The following is a 24,021-nucleotide window of genomic DNA, read 5'->3' as shown; positions in this document are numbered from 1 at the left end:
GGAGGAATGATGGGCTGAAAACTTCTGGTCCCCAATTCTACGTTAGGCAATGAAACCCCCCAAATTGGAAAGAACCTGATGGATTTGATAGAAAATCTCAGGGGTCACTTTGAATGGTCTGTACTTATCAGGGAGTGGGCAAGGTGTTAGGTAGGTTCTATTTCTCTTCCTTGTGCAGAATTGCTCCTCGGGTGAACCAAGGGCATGGGCCTCATGGCCTGGCACCTTTCCCAGGCGGGAGGCTCATTATGCACAGTGAGATTGCCCGTTAGACCAGTCGAGGCCAAAGGGCACCAATTCTTCACTGTATGTCTTAAGACACCCCAGAAGGATTTTGACTTCCTCAAATAATCATATTGACTTTTACACAGGGATACCCCACCAGAGAAAACCTTTCTCTAAGCAGGGAAGGTGTGACTTCAAGCTCCAGGAAAGACGCTGCGGGTCTTCAGATAGTTCCCTCTTACTCCTCACGCCACTAAGATTATCCTTTGGGAACTTGTGGTCTTAATCTTAAGAACTTGATCTCTGTTTAAGAAGATATAGGGTAATAAAAATGTGCTTTCATCAATTGTAACAAATGTACCACACCAATGCAAAGTGTTAATAATAGGATTTATGGGAATCCTGTGTTTTATGCATGATTGTTCTGTAAAGCCAGAACTTCTCTAAAATCATTTTTTTTTTAAACGTGTGGGATGCTTCTCCAGTAGTGCTTAGCAGGGAAAAAAAAGATGTAGGATTAAGAGAAGAAATAGTACACTGCTGTGAGTCATTTACACCTCAGGAGGAATGCGTGCATTTAGGCTGAAGAGAGGGAGAACTGAGGAGGGAAGGAATCCCACCGGGTATTTCCGGAGAGCGAAGGGCCCTGGCTGCTCCCCACTTTACCTGTGACTGTTCTGGCACCTTTCTGTTCAGCACTTCCTTCTATTTCAAGAGTTTTACTTGTTCACAGTAAAGGTTGGTCATCAACACACTCCTGGTTTCAAAGGTCTTACCCTCCCTGCCGCCCTTTACCCTGGGGGTTGCCCTGCTCTTAGATCCTGGGGTGAGTGAGGTGGGGCTGGCAGGGTTGTCCAGGAAAGGACCCCACCTCTCAGGGCTGGTTTCAGTGTTCCCCTCGGCCTCCAGAGCCCAGTGGCCTTGGGGGTGATCCTGCTCCAGTGGTGGAGGCAGTTTAAGAACAGGGTCCTTGCTCTCACATTACCCACCGGAGAAAGAGCTCCTGGCGTGGAGAATGGGATATCTTGGGCCTCCTCTTGGCCAGAAACACTTTCTCAGCTGCATTTGATCCATGGCTTCCTGGCCTCTGCCCTGTCCTTCTCTTTCCTCCTGGGTGTTCCGTTGTGTCAGAGCCATCTAGGAAGCAGGAACAGAGAAAGCCCAAGGGAGGCTGCTGCTTCAGTCATCTTTGCAATGCCCCCGTGGGACTGCCCACGTGGGGAGCAGGTGCTGCTTGGACGCCTCCTTGTTACCATGACCACCAGTCTCGGGGCAGGAAGGAAAACAGTAAAGAGGATGGAAAAGGAGAGGCCGAGAGCCCGTCTCACCAGCATTCCTTAGTACCACTCTCTTACTTGAATATTTAATAACTAATCAGTGAATCCATTGCTTAGGAACTAACGTTTAACTTTTCTTTTTGACAGTTGAATACAGACAGCCGTAATGGAACTCAAACCTCCGAAGAGTCCAGGTACCCAAGGGGCACAACCTCAGAAGGAAAACATTTTTATCAAAAGTGTCAAGCAATTCCCATCAAGCTAACCAGGATAGACAATGGTTTCAGAGGGGATATCAGGTGTCTTTCTGGACAATGATTCTTGGTTTGGAGAATGTGGCTGAGGCTATAGGATTCAGTCGGTTATTTTGTAAGAGCTCACCTATCTAGAAAAGTAGCATTCACTGATTTTCATGGATTGAAATCAGTTGTTGCTTGGAGATGGTGCTAAGAAACTGTGGCCTAGCTCGATTTTACATGAAATTTACACTTGGAGAAGCTGTCTAAATTGTTTTCAGAGCTTATTATGAGGGTGGCTCAAATTCAAACGTTCTTGTTTATATCCGCATAGCTCATAGTAGGTGAGTGGTTAGAAGAGTTGGAGTTTAGGATGAAGTAACTTAGAAATTGAGTTATTCAAAATATCTACAAAGCATCTCTTATGAGTAAGTCACTATGCTACATATTGCAGGGCAGACATAGATGAATAAGTAAGAGTCTTTGTCCTCAGAGATTATATGCTCGTGATGGGAAATTAAGTTGCACACACACATTAGCTGTGTTGGGAAATGAAGATAAGCACATACAATCAGGCTATGATGGGAATCATGAAACAAGTGCAAAATGCTATGGAGTCTGGAGATGAAAAAGCATACCAGTAGTTGTGGGAATCCAGCGAGGTTTTATGGAGAAGGAACTTAGCTGCACCCTAAATGTTGTGTAGGATTTTGACAGAGATTGGAAAAGAGCACAAATGAACAAAAGGAAAGGCATGAACAAAAACGAGGTGGGCTAGAAGCAGGATGTCTCAGAGGAGAATGTGGGTATAAGGTGAGATGGGGAGAGTGGGGGACAAGGCTGCAGAAAGGTGGTATCATATTGTGCCAGACAATGAACAAGGGGTAACCCTTGAAGCATTTTTCAGCATGGATGTAGCATGGTCCAATTTGCATTTGAGGTTGGTCAAATTTGTTTTTAAGTGGTTTTATCATTGTTTAATTGACATATGATAAACTGTACCTATTTAAAGTGTAAAGTTTGGTAAGCTTTGACATACGTACACACCTGGAAAACCACTACCACAATCGAGATAGTGAACATATCCATCATTCCCCCAAATTTTTGTGTGTGCCTCTGTAATTTCTCCCTCTAGCACCCAACCCTGCTCCCCATTATTCTGCTGTCACTGTAAATTCATTTGTATTTACTAGACTTATACATAAATGGAATTATATAGTATGCACTTTTTGTCTGCTAGTTTATTTTACTCAACATAATTGTTTCAAGGTTCACCCACTTTGTAGCACATGTCAACAATGTGTTCCTTTTATTGCTGACTGGTATTCCATTATACCAGCATTCCATTATAGGGATGTGCCACCATTTGTCTATTCATTCACCTGTTGATGAATATCTAGGTTGCTTCCAGTCTTTGCCTATTACAAATAAAACTCCTATGAACATTTCTGTACAAATCTTTGTAAGATCATATATTCCTTTACCTAGGAATGCAATGGCTGGGTCATATAGTAGGGGTGTATTTAACTTTTCTTAAACTTTTATTTGTTTGGCTTTTAAAAGCTTTATTGAGGTATAATTGACATATTTAAAGTCTACAATTTGATAAGTTTTGACATATGTGTGTACCTGTAAAACCAACACCAAAATCAAGGTAATAAACATCTCTGTCATACCCACAAGTTTTCGTGTTTTCCCCTTTCTCCCACCCTCCATGCAGCCAGACTTCCCTAAACAGCCACTGATCTGTTCTCTGTCTCTATGGATCAGTTTGTGTTTTCTAGAATTTCACATAAATAGAATCATACAGTTGGCACACTTTTTGTCTGGCTTCTTTCACTCAGCACATTTATTTTGAGATTCATCCACATTGTTGCATTCATCAATAATTCATTCCTTTTGTTACCGAGTAGTATTTATTGTATGGATGTATTACAATTTGTTGGTCCATTCTCCTAATGAACATCTCTCTTACTTCCTAGTCTTTGGCTATTACAAATAAAAGCTGCTGTTCATGCACAAATCTTTGGATGGCTATATATCCCTTCTCTAAGAGTAGAATGGCTCTTTAACTTTTTAAGAGACTGCCCAACTGTTTTCTAAAGTGGTTGTATCACTTGACCTTTTCACCAGCAGTATATGCGAGTCCCAGTTCCTCCATATCCTTGCCAACATTTGGCATGGTCATTTTTTTTAAATTTTAGTCGTTCTTCTAATAGGTATTTGGTGGTATCTCATTGTGATTTTAGCTTGCATTTCTCTAATGACTAATGATGTTGAACATTTTTTCATGGTTTTTTTTTTTTTTTTTTTTTGCTGTCTGTATATCTTCTTTAGGGAAGAGCCTGTTCAAACCAAAATTTTCAAGTTTGTAAAATTATCAGCAATATTTCTTCAAAAATTTTTCCTATTTCCTTCCCCCCACTTTTCCACCCCTTCAGAGACTTCAATAATTTGTTTATCAGGCCACTTGTAATTCTCCTACAGAGGACTGGTTCTCATTTTACGTTTTGGATTCTTTTTTCACTCTGTAATTATTTTGTTTAGTTTCTATTAATATGCCTTCAAGTTCACTACTCTTTTCTTCTAGAATGTCTAAACTGTTGTTAATCCCATCCAGTATAATTTTTAAATCTGAGACGTTGTAGTTTTCATCTTTAGAAGTTCTATAGGGTTTTTTTTTGTTTTTTGTTTTTTTTATTTCCCAGGTCTCTACTTAACTTCTTGAACTTATGAAATACAGCTATAACAACTGTTTTAATTACTTTTTGGCTAAGTCTAACATCTGTTTCAGTTTTAGGTCTGTTTCAATTGGTTGGTTATTTTCCTCATTATGGGTCATGTTTTCCCACCTCTTTTCATGCCTGATAATCTTTGATTGGATGCCAGACATTGCAAATTTTACCTTGCTGAGTGCTAGAATTTTTATATTCCTACAGAACTTCTTGAGCTTTGTTCTGGAATGCAGTTAAGTTTTTGGAAAAAACTTGGTCCTTTTAAGTCTTGTTTTTATGATTTGTTAGGTGTGCTCAGAGCACTGCTCATCCTAGGGCTGATTTTTTCACACTACTGAAGCAAGACCATCTGGAATAATTTTCCCATTTGATATTCCTGAATTATGAGTTTTTCTGCTTGTAATTCAGGAGCAGGCACTTTTTCTGCCCCTGAATGAGTACTGGACATGTCATTCTAATATTTTCTAATGCTTTTTTGCTTGGCCTTGGGTAATTTCTTTACGCACATGTACTGATCAATACTCTGCTGAATAATTGAGTGGGACCCAATGCAGACCTGTGGGTTTCTCTTCATGTGCAGCTGTCTCTTCTGTGATACTCTGTTGTATGAACTCCAGCTGCCTTGATCTCTCTGGACTCTCAGCTCCATCTCAACTCAGAGAGTCCACCTGGTGTCAGCTCAGTTTCCCCTCCTCATGTCATGGCCTGGGAACTCTCTCAAGACAATTATAGGGCTCACCTTGTTGGTTTCTCATTTGTTAGGGGTCACCGACATTTATTGCCTGATTTTCTAGTATCTGGAAAGTTGCTGTTTAATGTATTGTCTTGTTTTTTGGTCATTTCAGACAGGAGAGTAAATTCAGTTCCTGTTACTCTATCTTGGTGGAAAGTTCTGAATTGGTCAGATTTGGCATTTTCTCTTGGAGCTATGTGAAGGATGAGTTTGAAGATGTCAAGACTAGAATCAGGGAGATGAACTAGACATACTATACTACTGTATAGAGAGAAACATATGATGGTCTGGAATTAAGGCAGTGGTGGTAGGAACAGAGAGGTGAGGATGCATCCAGAAAGTATTAGGGAAGTAAGATGGACACAGGTTGATGATTGATTTGACATGAGGGTTAGGAAAGGAGGAATAAGTTGACTTGAAGTGGTCTAGGTGGGGAGGATGGATAAATGTTGGTGTCACCAAGTGATATAGGACACCTGGGAGGAGGGGTAGAGAGGAAATGAGTTCAATTTTGTTTATGTGCATGTGAGGAACTTATGGGAAATCTGAGTGGAGATGTTTAGGGACAAAAACTGTATATTCAAGAATGAAAATACTGAGATTTTGAGATAGGAACAAGAGAGGCTGTAGAGTTCTTCTTAAGGGAAGCTGGACCCTCTACTGATGGATGGGATGTGGGGGGGGGGTGGTTAAGGAATCTGAAGGTATTAGAAAAAGTTCTTGTGGGGATCCATATTACAACCTTACATGGAATGAACAGAAGATTGTGCAGCAACTGCCAGGGCCATTTGAGCACAGAGAGCATAATTGTATAGTGGAGTCAATCAGATTGGTGTTGAGCCTTTCTCCTTCAATGCTCAGAAGCCAAGGTAGAAGCAGAGAAAGGAGGCAGTGGGAGTTCAGTATGGCTGAGGCCTGGCAAAGTGGGAGAAGCAACAGGTCAAAACGGTGGGAGATAGTTTGGGGCTGGTGGTGAGGGTCATTTTGAATCTAGACCAGAAGTAAGACAAGTGAAGCCAGGAAAAGGCTGAGAGGCAGAAAACTGGGAAGGGTCAAGGGCAGAGATCCAAATCAAGAGCATGTTTAGGAGGAGTAAAGGAGGGGAAAAGGTGAAAAGACTGGAGCCTGGAGAGAATCTCAGGATCTGGGGGAGGGATCCTTTAGTGATGACAGTGAAAGTGTGATTCTGCCTCTCTGCTCAGATGAAATCAGGGTTGAGATGAGCAAGGACTATATGACTATGATGTCAGAGGGATCATCATCAAACATAAGTGCTGCAGCCCTACAGAAGGATGATCACAAAAGAATAGAAGGAGAGCGAGGCTGTTGTATAGGTAACAAAGTCATTGAGCGAGGTGGAAGCATGTCCTGGAAAGGAGTAGAAGTAATTTCATTATCAGCTAAGATTTCTCCTCTGAGCTTCAGATGTCACCTCTTAAATGTCTAACAGGCATCACAAGCTTTGTATGTCCAAAACTAAGCCCTGAACTTCCTCCACCCTTCACCTTAACCTGTTCCTTCCCTACTTGTCTCCATCTCAATAAATGGCATTATCATGTACACTATTGCTCAAGTCAAGAAGGGTGTTATCCTTCATTCTTCCTCATTCCCTTACAATGTATGCCCTGCTCATATCTACTCTCTCAATGTGTCTTGAATATCCACTTCTTTCCATCTTCCCTATTCCAGGCCTCTACCATCCGGCCTGGATTACTGCCACCGCCTCTCCAATCCACTCCCCACCAGAAATCAGGGATCATGTCATGCCCATGACTAAAAACCTGTAAGATTTTTTCACTGTTATTTTTACTTTTAGCTTTTTATCGTATACAAAAGTAGAAGGAATAGTGTAATGAATCCCAGTGCACCCATCACCCAGTTTCAGTGATTCACTTAAGGCCAGTCTTGTTTCATCTACACCACAAACCATTTCTGCCCCTTCATATTATTTTGAAGCAAGTCCTAGACATCATATCATTTCAATGGAAAAAAATATATTTTTTGTAGTAAATGTGTTAAGCTCCTTTTTAAAAGCATAAGCACAATACCATGATAACACTAAAAAACAATTTGATATCTTCTTACTATCACCAAATTTCCAGTGTTCGAATTTATAATTGTCTAATGAATGTTATAGCTTTTTTGCAGTTTGTTTGAATCAGGATTCAAATAAGGTTCTGCACATAGTGAAAAGTTGATGTCTCTTAGCTCTCCTTTTAATATATGGATTTCCCCTCCATCTATCTATCTGCTGTTCTATTTGTCTATCTATCATCTCTATCCATATGTCTATTTACCTATCCTTAAATTTATTTGTAGAAGAAACTGGGTCATTTTTCCTGTAGAGTTGTCCACAGCATGTATTTTGCTAATCACATCCCCGTGGTGTTTAGTGTCTTACTCTGCCTCTATATTTCCTATAAACTGGTAGCTGGATTTAGAGGCTTGATAAGATTGTTTCAACACTTTTTGGCAGGGATAATTCCTCAGTGGTCATGTTCATTGCTTTTAAAATAAAATCCAAACTCCACCGTGGTTTCCCAGGCCCCGCAGGGACTGCCTCCGGCCTTATTTTAACTCAACTCTTCTCTTTGCCTGGCTCATTATCTTCCAGCTGCTCAGGCCTCCTGTTCCCTTCTTGAAAACACCAAACCCTCCCAAACCTGACTGCTGGGTCTCCTCCTTGCTGGCTCCTCTGATTCCCCAGCTCTTCACACACTTGGCTCATTCCTCCTGACCCTTCTATGAAGAGTGACCTCCCTGCCTCCTCTCTCTTGTCACCCTGTTTGTATCCTCCAATGCCCCCATCACACTGCAGTTATCTTGCTGGTTTATTTTCTTATTTAACATCCACCTACCATACATGATTGGAAGCCCCATGAGGGCAGCACTTACAAGCAGTGGCTGGGTGGTATGAAAATATGTCATCATTAAGTTTCTCCAGTGATTTCTAGGCCCAGAACCCTGCTATGGAGAAAACATCAGTGGTAATAACAATTGCTGTCATCAAGGCTGGAGTTTATTTCCGTATCAACACATCTGAGTTTGCCTTAATGGGGCATTGAGGAAAACACACTATTTCTGGGCCTCATATTCTTCAACTGTTTAATTGGCTGCATATTGATTGCTTGACAAGCTCAGATTACAATGACCTAATTGTCCACTGGGTTATTTCCTTATTATGAGGTCTGGGGAAAACAGTGCGGTCCTGGTAAACAAACACTGCCAGAGCTTTTGTACCATGGCACTGGTAGCCAATTGCAAATACTAGGGACACTTTGGAAGTTTCAATACTGGACTACATGTTCACAGACATTTACTTTAAGATTCTGCTGACTTACCAGAATATCATCTAAGACTTCTAAACCTAAATTTTCACATCTCCTAAACCCTCTAAATTTAGTACCACAACAAATGTGTATGTTATAGGCAGACTGAAGACCTCTTGATTCTGCAAGTGGCAAAGGCTAAAGTTTTGCTCTATGTACTAATAATAGCTAATATTCATTGAGCCCCATTGTATGTCCGGCCCAGTACTGACAGCTTCCATGCATGAACTCCTTCAATCCTCACTACAAATCGATGAGGGCAGTGTTATTTTCCCCATTTTACAGATGTGGAAACTGAGGCAAATTTAATGATTTAAAGGTGCTCCATGAATATATATTCAGTAGAGGAAGGAAGGGAGGGAAGGAGGGAGGGAGGAAGGAGGGAGAAAGGGAGGGAAGAAAGGGAGGGAGGGAGGGAGGGAGGAAGGAATGAATGCAGGTGCTGAGAACTGAAGCCATGCTCACATGTTAGCATTTTCCCTATATTGCTTCCTTTTGGGCTTCTTTCTTTCTCCTCCCCCTCCCCCGGCCCCACCCCTTTCTTCTTTTGACTGACGGGATTGCTGCAGAGGGAGTAAAGAGAGAGCAAGAGGGCTGTGTAAGATTTACTGGATATTATCATAATGGCCCCAAAGCTATATTACCTAATCCTGATTCTATTTTCTCTTAATAAAGAAGTTCATATTCTTTATAAAGGCTGTGTTTCCCAAAACCAATGACAAAATAAAACTACAGCCTGGATGTGAAAGCAAAACCAAGTTCTTTTTTGTTGTTGTTTTTATGAATAATTGTTCTTTGAACATCAAAGAAAGGAATTTTCTAAAATAATGAAAGGAAAATAAAGACAAAATCAAAACCGCATATAATTTCAACATTTACAGAGAAGCAATTAATATTTTGGAAACCTCTATAACCACTTTTGCCCTCTCACCTCCAATGGAAGGTGGTGTTGCTTTTATTTGTTAAGCTAGAGGCAATGCAGAATTACTTTGCTCCATAGCTGATGCTGAAACGGGGACCGAGAAAAACCTGGCTCTCATTTAGAAAGCCAAAGACATGCTCCAGAAGCAGAGAGCCCACAACATGCTCTAGAAGCAGAGAACCCAAAGGAGCATGAGCTAAATTAAGATGCTCTTCTAAATATCATCGGAAAGAAGGCCCTGCCTGTAGATGAATAAGAATCACATACTTGGTCCTTTGTCTTCTTGTGCTGTTATGGCTATGTAGTATTTTTTTTTCAGGTGTTCTTTTCCATAACTGAATAATTTGAAGACCTTTCCAGAGATAAACATGTTTCCCAATCATCCCGTTCTTTTCAGAAATTTACTGGGAACAAACTGAATCCTGTTCACTTTCTTTTATTAGGCAAACAACTTACATCTTATTATGGAAATGAAGTCTGCAAACAGGATTACTTTATTAAATCACCACCCCCTCAGCTTTTCTTCTCCCTGGTAAGTATTCACTACAGTTTAACAAGCCTCCCACCACTCTCATGAGCATTTGCCCTTGCTCTTCCCTCTGAGATGTAACTGAGATGCAAAACCTTTTCATATTTCAGGCCTCTTGGAAAAAGCGGTTTTTCATCTTGTCAAAGAGTGAGAAAAAAGGTTTTAATCTTTCCTATTACAAAGACTGTCGTCACCGAGGGTCCATTGAAATTGACCAGTGCGTATCCAAGCGAGATAACTTTTATGACAATGCTAACAAGTCAAAATATCAATCAGTTGAAGGCAAAGTGAAATTTAAATTATTGACCAAAGAAGTCAAGAGCATCAAACGTATTACAATATTTGTTAATGAAAGGAGCTAAAAGAGTCAGCACTTTGAATAAAATATAGCTTATTTCATACTTCATTATTTCCTACTTATTTCATATTGTATCCTATAGTTGATAAATCTTTAATTAGTAAGCATTCAGTTAAGAACTTTGTTCACTTAATTTGTTTTCAACTTTCCAACTAAACAGAGTAGGCTGGAAACAGCAAGTGAAATTATCATTTCCAAAGACCAACATTGATTTTTTTTTAATTTAGATTTTGTTTTCCTCTTCTCTTTAAGAAACTATGAATTAAAAAAAGGGGAAATGACAGTAATTTGTGGCATCAAGAATCCATCTAAAGTAGGAATTCTTGAATTAAATTTCAGGCTGAACTAAGTATGTTTAATCAGAATTGAACCATATCAAGCCTATTTACTAAAACTTTTTAATAATCTTCAAAATATTAATCAAGCAGATTTAACATTTCATTCAATTTGAATCTTACAATAAAACATTAGACTGTTTTCTTCCTAATTTTGTATCTACATCTATTTAAGACTTTGTCTATATCTAACAGAAATTCCACTATAGAAGTCGGCATAAGTTGCACCAAGAAAATGCAGTCTGTGCAGAAGATGTTTAAATGCCACCCTGAAGAGGTGATGTTCATCAGAACCACTGACAGGGATTACATTCTCATTGGCTATGACAGGTGAGTAGTAAAATAACAGAATATCTCCTGTGTGTCAAAAGAGAAAAAAAAATTAAACCAATAAACATGCTCTAAATGAAAAGCCACAGGCACATCCTTAAATGTCATCTCTACAGTCTCCATGTTTTGTTAAAATACCGTGAAAAGTCACCATCATCCCAGATGCATTTCATGTAAAAGAACCTAATACTCAAACATCTCTACAAGCTACTTGTTTTGGGGAGAATGATTTTCATCCCAGAAAAAGTCTTCAGTTTTTAAAGAGGGGCTCCTTGTGCTAGCTAAGGTGCCTCATGGATTCTTTGTTTTCCATAAAGGAGAGGTTAAGGTGCAGGGAGGAGGCTGTGAGAGGCGGTGGCAAATGCTGCAGCCAAAGTATGAAGAACCTTGATCTGATTCAGACTGAGCCAAAGCAAAAAGCTTTCTTTGAAACTGTCATGTGAGTTGGTAGCAAAGAAGATGGGATGTATATAAATTCAGCTCCAATCTATTCTTCACAAATGCATGCCTTCCCTAAGGGGAAGCACAGCTGGCTAGCTATACAAAAATGACGCGGACAGGTGAGGCGGTGCTTAATACACAAAAGAAATCAGTGTCAAAGCCCAAAGCCCCAAACCCTGTGATTACTGTTATTATTTTCTACTTTTCTTCCCATTTCTCTGAGCTTTCCTCACAGAAATGGCATGAGGGTTAATTCTAGTGTGTGAGTTGAGGAGCAGGTGGGTCATTTAAAATACTCAGGAAAAAAAAAAAATCCTTATTTCCCTGATACCTGCCCCCACTGTCTGTTCTCACCCTAATAAAAGAATCCTTCTCTGGTTCCAAAGGAGCGCAGGCTTTATTGTTGCCACATGCCAGCTGAAAGTTTATTCCTGTCAACAGGGAGAAGATTAAAGACTGGGTCGCCTTCATGTCATCATTTTGCCAAGATATAAAAGCACCACATCAGAATACAGAGGTGACTCTAGATCGTTAGTAAAATAACAGGGGGAACTGAACACAGCCTTCCGTCACAGAGACAATGGTAGCTTTTTTTTTTTCTTAGCAACTGGCATTAATACAAGGAATAAATAAGTGAGAAAATGTACGTCCTTGTTATTTTTATGGAAAATAGGAGAAATACTTTTGTGTTTTGTGAAAGAGCTAAAATACAGACCCTTTAGATTTTCATTACTGTGGTGGGGGAGTGAAAATCAACTGTAGCGTTTTTAAATAGTAGCTGAAACAAGAGTATTTTCCATCACTGTTATTCAAGGTACATAACAGCTTCCTTTTGAACGACTAAGTCTAGGGTGGTTTCTATAAAAAGTTCTTTTTTTTTTTAAATCTATCTTGCTTTTTCAACATAATGTCTTATAAGATCCTAGTAGCTGGAAGTATTTTAGTTTTACTTTAATTTTGCTTCATACGGGCCTTTGCTAATTTATCTAAGCCCTTTCTTAGGACAGACCTATATTTTATAAATGAACTTTGGTCTTTAGGTGCCATTTTGACATGTGTTCTAGGTTGTCCTGTGATTACTCACAACAAAAGCAAAAGTCAAGGAGGAGAAAACCAAGCATGTTTTCAAGTAGACTCAAATAATTGGAGCAAAGGGGATGGGATGCGAGGGAGGTAAAGCTGAAGGGATAGGCCAAGAGAAACTCAGGTAGCTCGGAAGGCCAGGGAGACAGTCTGCAAGTGTGTGGGAACAGGAGAGAGACAAGATCAGCACCTGTCTTAGTGAAAAAACGCCGGCCTGGCTGACAGTTATCTCACTATAGATCTGCCTGTTCAGTGTAGGCATCAGATAATAGTGGAGATAGACTAGATGCAGGGAGCCCACTGGGGAGGCTGTTGTTTCATTCCAGACAAAAGAGTGACCATGTCCTGATCACACTATTCCTTTTTCACAAGCAGGAGACCGTCTCCTGGAGTGATAAAAGGCCCATTTCGGACCCCAGCCCTGTCCTTGCTCCTTCTGGTGCATCGGAGGCCATCAGCTTCGCTTCCCCAAGGAAGAGTCTTCCAAACATGGTAACCAGAGTCACCTCGTTCTCTCTTGGGACACCATTGCTGAGAGTCAGCTAACGCTTCAGAAATCTTACTAATCAGCAGTTGAATTTTCACCATACCCACCTTCCTCAAAACCTAACCCATATTTGAACGATTCTCAGCCTTCATATTTGTTCTACATTTAGTTTGCCAACCAACCACAGATGAGCTTACTGCCAACCTTGCCTACCCCTAAATGTCGCCGTTATTTCAGATGCTCCTTTATGTGCATCTGAGTATGCTGGGCTGAAATCCTGCAGGCTCAGCAGAAGCCTGGCTGGCAATCTTTTCCTTTCTTTCACACACGGGGCATGAATTACCTTTGTAAAAAGATTTCCCAAACATCGGTTGATTTCCTGCCACGCCATCTATACTTTTCATACAAAGGCAGTGTTTCTTATTAATTTCCTTCATTTTCCCTCATCAGTCTTGCTTCTCTGTAGCATTTCAATTTCATTTCTAATGAAGTTCATTTGGGGGAGTAAAATAGTATATATCTGCCCCTCAAAAGTGATTTGTAATTTACACTCGCTATCTTGGATTTGCTATATTCCCATCTTTGAATAGTATTAATAAATGGGCTGAGTGCTTTTTTTTTTCCAAGTCTAGATACTGTTTCATCCCTTAGAGACTGACTATTGACTCCCCCCTCTCCCTGGGTTCAAGAACATCGTAGTGCAACATAAACTCCTATTTTATCTAGTTGGTAGCTCTCCAACTATTTTAAAAGCTTTTCATAGCATATCAAATTCACTGGGTCAAACACCCCATCTCAGTTATGAATTTAATGAGTAGAAAAGATGGTGTGAAGTGGGGTGGGGAGGCTAACCCTTTTCAGCCAATGCCTCCAGCCTTCCACTCCTGGTACCCCTTCCTCCAGAGCAAACACTGTTGGGCGTCTTGCCTTTTCACACTGTGTATGCAGAGCCAGTGATTTTCAACCAGCTCAAGTGAACAGTACCATTTGCCTTGCTGGGTTTTGCTGTTGTTGTTGTAATTAAGTGGGAACCCCTCTTCACTCCCAACTCAGAATGATCTGGCCCCATGAGCTTGGAGTTAGAAAAATGGACACAACTTAAATTCACCCATTTTTTAAAAATCACCTCCTCTCAGGGACTTCCTAGAGAACATTCAGTTCTTTAAAAAATAACCTGCTCTAAGGCATTGTTCTTGGAAGAATTAACTTGTTCTTATAACAATTTTCCTGCCATGCAAAAGCAATTACTTTAGTAGAGTATCTTGTATCTGTTAGGGGAGGGAAGGCAGTGATTGGTTAAAACTAGATCACCCTGAAGTCTGTAATTCATACCATCACATGATTAACTCGACCAAATTGTATTGCTATGGAAACAAAAGAAGTATGTGAGCAGAACACAAAAGAGGAATATTGGGCAGGAAGAGGTGAGGTTCACTGCCTTGACTCTGGGCTAATTACCTTCTCAGATTGCATTGGATGACAACCAGAAAAAGATGGGGGGAAATCTCTATGGCAGAGCTTAGTGACTTCAATTACCACTCCCAGAGAGAGCTGCTTGTTCTGACTTACAGCTCCCAATGGCAGAGAAAACCCTGAACTTGTGCTTATATATTTATGGCATCTGTGGTGACTGGGGTTCAGGAGACAAGCTGAAGTTGTGTGGGCTTCTGGATGTAACCTTGAAAGATCCTCTGATCTTCTCAACCCAACTAATCTAGTATGGCTTTTCCAGAAAGCATGTGGTTTAATTCTGTCTCTTGCAAAGAAAAAGTCATTAATTATGTCTTCATCTCTTTTACTCAGCATTTGATGGAAAAAAGTTCTCCAGAATTCAGACAAGCTCATCTTCCACATGACTTCTCGTCAGAGACCGTACAAGTTCCAGAAGAAGACAGTTATTATATTAGTCCCCGAAGTATTCTTTTGGAGGTAACCCTTGCATCCATCAATTATACATGCTTTTAACAAATGTTTACTGAGCCCCTGCCATATACTATTCCCAAGACACTAGGCTGGGTTCAGTGGGAACACTGAGGTAATCAGACACAGATGATGTGCTCATGGTGGGAGTGCGTGAGGGGTAGGAGGGCAGTCAGCTGCCAGAAAAGACCAGAGAAGTTTCCATGGAGGAGATGACATTTGACACTACTTGAAGGATGGGTCGAATTTGGACTTGGGGAATTGAGGGAAGGCATCCTTGGCAGAGAGAATAATATGGGCGAAGGCCCTTGGGTGAGAAATTGTGTGGTGTGTGTCAGTCAGTCTACTGATCAACGGGAAGCCTTCACTGACTGCTCTCCGTGTGCTACGTGCCACGCTGGTCTAGTCACAGGGGCTGCAATAATGAACCAGATGTGGCTCCTTCCCTCAGAACCCACAGTCTTACAGTTGCCATACTATAATGCTACCCAAGAGGCATGGGCAAAGTGATTCTCCCTCTCCATGGGAGTCAGGAAAGTCTTCATAAAGAAATGGGATTTGATATGAATATGGTAAATAGTTCAGTTGACCAGAACATAGAGGGAGTGAGTGGTAATAGTGGGGTACAAAACAGGAAAAAGCCAGACCATGATAAACCCTGAGTGCAAGTAGCACAGAAGCAATGATGGCTTCTGAGTTGGGAAGTGGCAAAACCTGAATTATCTCCCAGTAATATTAATCCAGCAGTTATATTTGAGGCAGAGAAGAGAATAGAAGTGGGAAAAGAGAAGACCAAATTGAGCGGGGAGGCCCCTGCAGCATTTCCCAAACTGGGGGTTTTCTATAAGATATAATGTGTGCACACAAAAGAAGTGTTCCAGGATCAAAAAAGATCTGGAAACACCAAGTTAAACTAAGTTAAACAAGCTTCTTACCTACAGAATTCTCAGAGCCATTAGTAGGCAGCAGTCCATTATAAATAGCCAAGTGGAACACAATACACAACATTCCCCAAGCTCATTTGACCACAGAATTCTTCTTTCACCAAAAATATTTCTTATGCCAGTGTTCCGTGGGACAAAATGATGGCAACGAATCTTTTTTTAACAGTCCAACCAATTAATCAGGTGTGTATTGAGCATTGGTTATACACCTGGCCTTTGCTAGGTGTTTTGTGGGATGCAAAGTCTAGTAAGGCAGCTAATACTAAGCTAAAAGGAAAAAAAAAAAAATTAAGGACCAACTGTGCAATAGAAGTTCAGGGAAGGGAGAGCTCAGCAGTGGCCGAGCTGATCAAAGGAAGCTGTGGGACTTCAGCCAGACCTAAACAGTTCAACTGGCAGATGAGAAAGGGGGCATTTCAGGAGAAGGAAACACATGCACGTGGGGCCTGGAATAGCAGTTTGTAGGGGGAGTAGTGAGAAGACTGGCTTGACCGGAAGAAAGAATTCCAATTGTGGGTAAGGATGAATTTGTTATGATAGGCAAGAGGAAGCCATTGAGGGTTTCTGAATAATCACTGCCCCATTGTCTTAGTCCCAAGAGGCCAGTTGAGAGTGCAGCTCGGGCTGCCCTTTAGCTTTGCAGCCTGAGGCCAGATCTACCTCATGTCTGAGTCTTCAACCCAGCCAAGGGATGCGATTTTGCAGTAGACCTAATTGGGAGAAAGGGTTCATGTCATTAGGTGCCTAGTGATGAGACAGGAAGGTAAATAGCAATTTAGTCCAATAGAAAACTTGTATCAGGAGTGTAGGGGATACAGACACTGGGATTGCCATAAGCTTTGCTGGGTTGGTAGGTAAGGTTGGCCGAATGAGCACCACTGTTCATCCAATGGGGGATGTATTTACTAGTTCAGGCCCAGGGTCATAGTGTAAGAGATAGTAAAGAGATTAAGAAGGTATTTGGCTTTTGGTTAGCTAGATCCTTAACTCTATTCCTCCTGTGTATAGCTGGATAAGATTATTGCTTCCAATGATTCTGATGAATCCACTGAACCTGATAGTCCAGACCAGGTCCCCAAGAGAAACGAACGTCATTACATGACAATGAAATCCTGGTAAGTAAAGCTGCCATTTTAAAAATTGATTTTAGGTAGTCTGCTATTACAGAACTATTGCTGCCAGTTCACTTAAGTTGTTGATATATTAATACAAAATATTAACAAAGACCAAGTTCAACATAATATTCATTGATCTCAAAACAAGAAAAAAAGTGGCAGTGGTTTCCCTAGCCACAAAAGCCATTAGTAATATCCTCGGGGCATTTTCTGTCTCCTGGGGAAGCTACTTTCTATTTTATGTTTATGTTTCTCACACTCTCACTTCTGTCCTCCAAACCCTACCAATGTAAAGGGTTATTTTGTTTCCATATCCATTTTAGAAAGTTTTTTGGATTTGATTCTAGCTGTGGCTGTGATTCTGATGGTTGAACGTACTTCAAGAACTTGTCATTTTTCATGTGGCTGTTGTAAGTGGATATGCTAAAGAAGGTTTTCACCTCCTATATCCTAGTGTTTTCCAGGAGACATCCCACCCTTCTGCTGAGAGCAAAGAGGAATCCCAGACCATTCCAGGGATGCAAGATGAGGGCCTTCGCCTGCAAGAACAAGGCTCAGGAAGGAACTCATGTCTTTCAACTGCCAATATGGAAGCACAGACAATGACTGAGAAAAGAGGGGCGGCCTCATTAACTGTCGTGCAGTTGTCTATATTAATCAAGTACAGTTCTCATTTCTCAAACCTTATGGGCCCTAAGAGCAAAGCAGGCTTCCTATTTACCCATCTTAAAGCAATTCCTAAAAATCTCCAAGTTAACCGAGAGTATGACCAGCTTCTCCCCCTCACTGGTACTGTGGCCGAGGACAGTGAACATCACAAGCTGGAAGCAAAGAGGTCCCCTGGGCTGGGGATGGCATTTTCTATTTTTAAAATTCCCCCTTGGCTCTGTCTTTCAGATCCTGGGACTATGGATACAAAATGATTTAAGTAGCATGTCATGCAGCTTTTACCATTAGCATAAATATGAACCTAAAAGTCTCCTGAGGTTTGGTTACAGACCAGAAAGGGATTTAGTTTTTAAGTGGTGCCAAGATAGAGCATTTGATGAGCAAACAAGCTCGATTTTAACTCTTCTTTCCATCTTCTTCTATATAATCATTTCCAGAAGTGGAATGTGCAGGCTGACCTGATGTGAACAGTTATATAATCAGTTCAGTCCATTTTTTGGCTCTCTTTCCTTTGCCTACCACTCACTACCACATCCCAAAGCAGGGGAGGGCATTGATGAGTACTTTTTAGTAACTTAAATTCATATTTTCTCCAAATGTTTTGGCCAGTCTCAGAAGTAAGAGGCCAAAAGTCTGCTCAGAAAGTGCAGTTCCAAGCCAGGGCCAGCTGCCTGATGTGACTTTTACAGATGTCTTATCTCGTAGTAACATCCCTGATGAAGGCCAAGTGGAAAAAACTGGATGTGTTCCTTTCTCCTTCTGACATCATAAATTATCTTGCTCTCCTAGAAGCTGCTGGACGGATATGGTAGGTCAGAGATTTCAGCGCCTTTGATTACAAATGGGGTTGAAAGATACGAAGGGAACCATTGTATCTTGAAGCAGAGTATTGGCAAAACTAACTGAGGGTGGAGGTGCATGGACTGTTGTCACATAGGGTCTTCGACTGAGATTGGCAGAAATAAGGGTATTGTTGGATGGGACATCAGCTGGGAGGTGGGTGGGTATGAGAAGACCCAAAAGTCCAACACCCAGCAAATTTCTGATTTCTAAAAGGTGTGGGGAAGTGGGCAGTAAGTACGTATGGTCCAAGGAAATCATTCCCAATCAATGCATGATGAGTATTTGATGAATGAATGAAGTCAGAGAAGTCAACAAGAATCCAAGGTCTGAAAGGAAAAGGTATATCAGGGTCTAAGATTTCCAGAAATCAGCCAATCCCTGCTGGTCAGGGACTCAGACAGTAAAGACTGTGTGGCAGAGACTTTTCTTAAAATAATCAATGTTTTTTTGTTTTTTTATTCTACATACTTTTAAAGATTTTGCAATTCATTTTGGTGAAAGATTACATTTCTTTAAGAGAAGAAATCCCTTTAATATAAAGTAAATGTTTCCCACCAGTTGTCTTGTAAGTTCCAAGAGGGCAAGGAACCACAACCTTCATTTTTCCAAATTTTCCACAATCTAAGGCTCAATAAATACTCAAGCAAAACCGTAAATGTCTCTGGATTTGAGTTTGCTCATTCATCAGTTCATTTATTTGTTCATCATATATTCATTATGTACTCATTACTTGCTCACTTCCAATAAACACTTATGGAGCACCTTCTGTTTACTTGGGGCTATGGGATTATAGAAGACTTAAAAAAAAAAAAAGGAGGTACCACACTTGCAGGGTCTCATACGTGGTGACAAAGGTGGCCACATAAACAAGTAAATATAAAATGCATAATATTTTAAATTACTACACATGAGGTGCTCATACAGTGCAACAGAGGTATGCGGGCAGGAGAGCTGAATTCCAGCAGAGCAGAGGGAGTAGAATGTAGAAGGGTTTGTAAAGGCAGTTAGGATTTAAGCTGGACTTTGGAGGAAGAGTCAGCCTCCAACAATAATGACAGAGGAAAGAATGTTACAAACAGAAAAAAGGAGGTAGTCTTCTTCAGATGTGGTACCACACAGAAGAAGAAGATTCTCAAGAAACCCGTGATAGCCACAGCAGTGGGATAGACCAGAGCGAGGCGCCCCACACAGCCATCTGTGTCCTGCCCCCCACCAACACCGTCACACTTGTGCTGGGTGTGGGTTTCATTGCAGTGTGGCCCAGTGGGGAGGTCCCCAGCGCCTTGGATGCTTATTTTGCCACGGAGATCACCTTTTGGCTGTGAATGACCTGAAGCCCCAGAGCCTGGAGGAGTTCTCCTTGTTTCTGAGCCGGTCCATCCAGAAGGAGGTGAGTCCCACTGTCCAGCCTGGCCAGTGCCAGACAGTGCCAGAGGGACGAGAGCAAGGTCTTAGATGGAGTCTGAAAGCATACCCTGAAAACAAATGAGACCCTTCCTTAGCCACCTAGTGTAAATAGCAGACAGTTATTTACGGCGCTTTCAAAAATTCTTTCCTATAAAGTAGTGTTTGGAAAGAACACTGAACTGGGAGACAGAACATCTGGATCAAGGACTTCAAAAGCAGCATGATGGGGGCAAAAAGAGCTTGCAGTAGAATCAGACAGGCTCAGGTTTTGAATCCCAGTGATTTCAACCAATTTGTGCTTCAGTTTTCTCTTCTGTAAAATTAGGGATGATGATCGTACTTTATAGAGTGGTTGGAGAATTAAATGAGATAATATGTGTAATGTGTTCAAATGTGACAGCACATACTAGGCGCTCAATATAGTGGCTATTTTTGCTTCTTCTACTACTGATGGAGGGATGTGAGACAGGTTCACCTTTTTAAGCTTCTATTTCCTTATCTTTGAAATTGAAATAGCCACACTTTCCTTGAAGAGTTATTGTAAGAATTAAGCAAAATACACGGGTATATACCGAGTAAGTGTGTTTTTAACGTGCTCGCCATGTTGCCCACCTAATCCACATATTGTTAGTTCCTTTCCTGTTGTACTTTTATTTCTAACTAGCCACATGACCTTGGGAAAATTACTTTACTTCTCTGGGCTTCTCTAAAGTGAGAGGGTTGGTTTTCAATTGTACTTCTTGGACCCTTGGGGCAGGGAGAGCGAGAAGAAGAAGAGGGCAATAAGCTGGGGCTTCAACTAGGGCAGTCCACATTTATCATTTATTTCTTTTATGTATTGGACTTTCCCCATGAGCTTTTCTAGAAGAAAAAATTCCTTGGTCTAAAATTTCTGAAAACCACTGTACTAGATGATCTCCTAAATTTCTTCCATTTCTGAGAGTTTATGATTATTTATGTCTTATCTCTTTTGCATCACACAATAACTTTTGGTTAGAAAAATCATATTATTATCTAACTGGGGAAACCCAGTGAGAATGAGTGAAGTGCCTAAGATATATAACTAGTTAGTGGCGGAGCAAGGACAAAACCCAGGTATCATTCATTGATTCATTCATTCACCATTTATTGAACATGCTAGAGACTGTCATAGCTACAAAAAAATAACCTCAGCCTGAGCTTAAGGAGCTTACAGATTGCTGGTGAAAAAGGCACGTTACAAGCTAGTTACAAGACAGTATGTGCTCTGAGATATGAAGAGAGGGTCTTGGGATCGTATAGGAAGAATGGAATAAATCTGTATAAGGGAGACCAGAAGGATGTCTCAGAGGTGGTGTTTGACTTGGGTTTTGAAGACTGAGTAGGAGTTTGTGTGGTGGAAAGAGGTAGCCTTCAGGGACCCAGCTCTGCAATCTTGTAACTCTAATATATTTCCTTTGTCAAAGATCCACACCTTGGGCCAAATGTTCCCTATAATCTTCCAAACACTTCTAAAAGTTACCAAACAGTACTCTGACCCAGATATCCTGGCCTTGGCTCAAAAAGCCAGGAAGAGGATTTTTGCCCAGGAGCAGATGCAGGATCTGTGCCTGGGTATCGCTGACTCCCGTTTATCAGGACTGACTTTACAGATTGTGGAGTGCTTGCATGGGAAGGGGACAACAGCTTTTCTCTCATGGACGTTCTTCTGCCTGTTCTCTTTCTATTTGATACCTAGTTCTAAATGCTATTGAGAAATATGGGTTAAGTGGGTATACACCAACATGATTATCTGGAAGATTCAAAAATCCCTACCTTCCCACCTCCACCTTCCCTGTTTGTCTTTTTGTGAGAAAATGGATCTCTAGTCCCCCTTTAAAATTCAAATACTTGGTCCCTGGAAGGAAAAATTATGTAGGAAGAAAGGGAGATATAGAATCAAAGGAGGAGCCACCAGTGACCCCTAACGTTTTAGAGCTCTTGTCCTTCCTAACAGGCTACAGCTGAAAGAAATGGGATGGCGTAGGGACAGGGAGGAGAAAGAATGTGAGATTTAAAAGGAGGGAGAGAAGGGGTGTGGGGTAGGGAAGGAGATGCTAGAATGAGGAGAAACACATCAAACTTCAGTTCCTCCCCTCCCTCCCCCCATCTCCAATTTTGTCAGTGGCTGGTCCTGCCTCGTGGCATCATTTTGATCCTCTAGTTTCAAGAGCTTCTAAAAGGAGCTAAAGCCCCTAAAAGAATTAAAAATTCTTGGTGCACCTAGCCCCTCTGAGCACCATCAGTGCTCTGAAATCTGCCCTAAAGGATCAGGCCAGTAGATGCCAAAAATAAAACTCCATCTTCCACCGAAATACACAAAGCATGACTGGTTCTTCTGGTCCATTATTGAGGCTCATCAAAGGAATTTTTTCAAAAAGAGCTTCAAAGAGTGTGAATGAGAGCAAACATTCCTAAGGCCCATCCTTAGTCATTTAATTTCTTCTTAATTGTGTTTTAGAAAATGAAACTCACCATCGGCCGGATCCCGAATTCAGAAAAATTCCACGCTATATCCTGTGCTTGCCCCTTAAAATACCAGGGAGTTGCACCTTATTATCTGGATAAATCTGGGCTGGAGACAGTGCTGAAGAGGAGTCCAGCCTTTAGAAAGGGCCAGCAGAAAGGAACCGGAGAGTAACATGCCTGGGACCCATTGCACTGGAGTGAGGTTGGAGCCCTGCACCCTGGCCAGGCTCTGCCACTTACTGCTGGGTGATACGAGACAATCAGCACACCTTTCTGAACTTCCACTTTGCAAGCCCTCTCTGACTATGGCATCCAGGACGTTGAGAGAGTCGAGAGAGATCATGACTATGAAACACTGCAAATGTGAGGTCTTATTATCTCAGACTTTGTCCCAAACCCCACAAACTCCAATTGATTGGCCAAGTCCTTCATCTAACATGTACTGTGTGTTCTGCTGAGGTCACGGCCCACATAATCCCTTCTTTGTTAGGGAACACACAATTAGAACTACTCATTACAGGAAGGCAAGATTCCCAAGAGAGATGTGATATCATATCGCCCTTCGCAAACACCTCCTGCTATTCATCATCCCCTTATTCCAGAACACTGAGACCGCAGCCTCTTGAATTCAGTAATGATCTTGCTTTCTCAAAGACCCAGTAACTATTTTAGAAATTGAGGCAGTTTTAGGTGAGCCTTGGCAAAGATCTGCTTGCTCTGTAAGTAATGAGAGAACTACTTAACACTTCTAAGTTTGATAGGTATTTAAATTCATTAAGTAATTGATACTGGAAGACTAAAAAAAGCAAATCCTTTCTCTTAAATAGGAAAACTTAGGCAGAGAGCTAAAGCCCTAGTCAAATCTGGGAATGTTAGAGCAAAAGTGGGATTAAAAAATGATCATATTTTATCATTTCATTTTGCATGGAAAGAAAGTAAGGCCCCCCCAAAATGAATGGTATGCCTTCTTTGTGGCTCCAGATTTCATCTGTTTAGTGGTAGAACCAAGAATCTAAAACCCACTGTGAAACACAAATGTCCTGATCTCACTTTAATTTGCATTTAGATTTGAAGACCTTCAGCACTTAGAAAAAAACATTCAAATACAGTTCATTTTCTATTATCCAGATTGTTCAGAAAGTATAATAATGTTTAATTCGTGAGCCCTATTTGACTCTGTGTTTCTACTTCTAGAAATTTATCCTTCAGAAATGTCCACAGCAGGAGGCAAAGATATCTGTAAAAAAGATGTTCCCTGTAGCACTGTAGCGTTGTTTGTAATAATAAATAATCCTTGGGGATTTCTTAAGTAAATCATGATGACTTCACATAATTGAACACTCTGCAGATGTTAAAAAAGTTCTTCATACACAGTAATGGAAAGATATTCACCATATATTAAAAGAGACAGAAGCAAGCTGGGTACAGTAGCTGTAACATTGTGCCACTTTTTTGAAAGTAAATTGTTGATATTTGTGTATATGTCTATGAATATTTCTTCAACCCTAATTAAGGAGAGAAATACCGACCTTGTAGGTTGCTGTGAGCTTTAAATGCATGAGGTACTTACAGCACTTAGCACTTGCCTGATACATAGTAAGCACTCAATAAATGTT

At 41.0% G+C, this 24,021-nt stretch overlaps 1 protein-coding gene across 1 annotated transcript; it reads left to right on the top strand.

The window, feature by feature from the left end:
- Positions 1-1,401: 1,401 nt before the first annotated feature.
- Positions 1,402-24,021, top strand: PLEKHS1 (pleckstrin homology domain containing S1). Its single transcript, XM_037804681.1, is given in 14 exon segments — positions 1,402-1,565; positions 1,650-1,696; positions 9,901-9,989; positions 10,097-10,203; positions 10,875-11,009; positions 11,892-11,967; positions 12,909-13,025; positions 14,824-14,949; positions 16,893-16,999; positions 17,454-17,660; positions 18,374-18,401; positions 18,403-18,476; positions 19,766-19,901; positions 22,398-24,021. Coding segments are annotated over 13 exon segments (1,410 nt in total). The 5' UTR covers positions 1,402-1,565; positions 1,650-1,668; the 3' UTR covers positions 22,578-24,021.

The sequence above is a fragment of the Choloepus didactylus genome, chromosome 15, assembly GCF_015220235.1.
Source record: "Choloepus didactylus isolate mChoDid1 chromosome 15, mChoDid1.pri, whole genome shotgun sequence".
NCBI lineage: Eukaryota > Metazoa > Chordata > Mammalia > Pilosa > Megalonychidae > Choloepus > Choloepus didactylus.
This window is presented reverse-complemented; position numbering and strand designations above follow the sequence as displayed.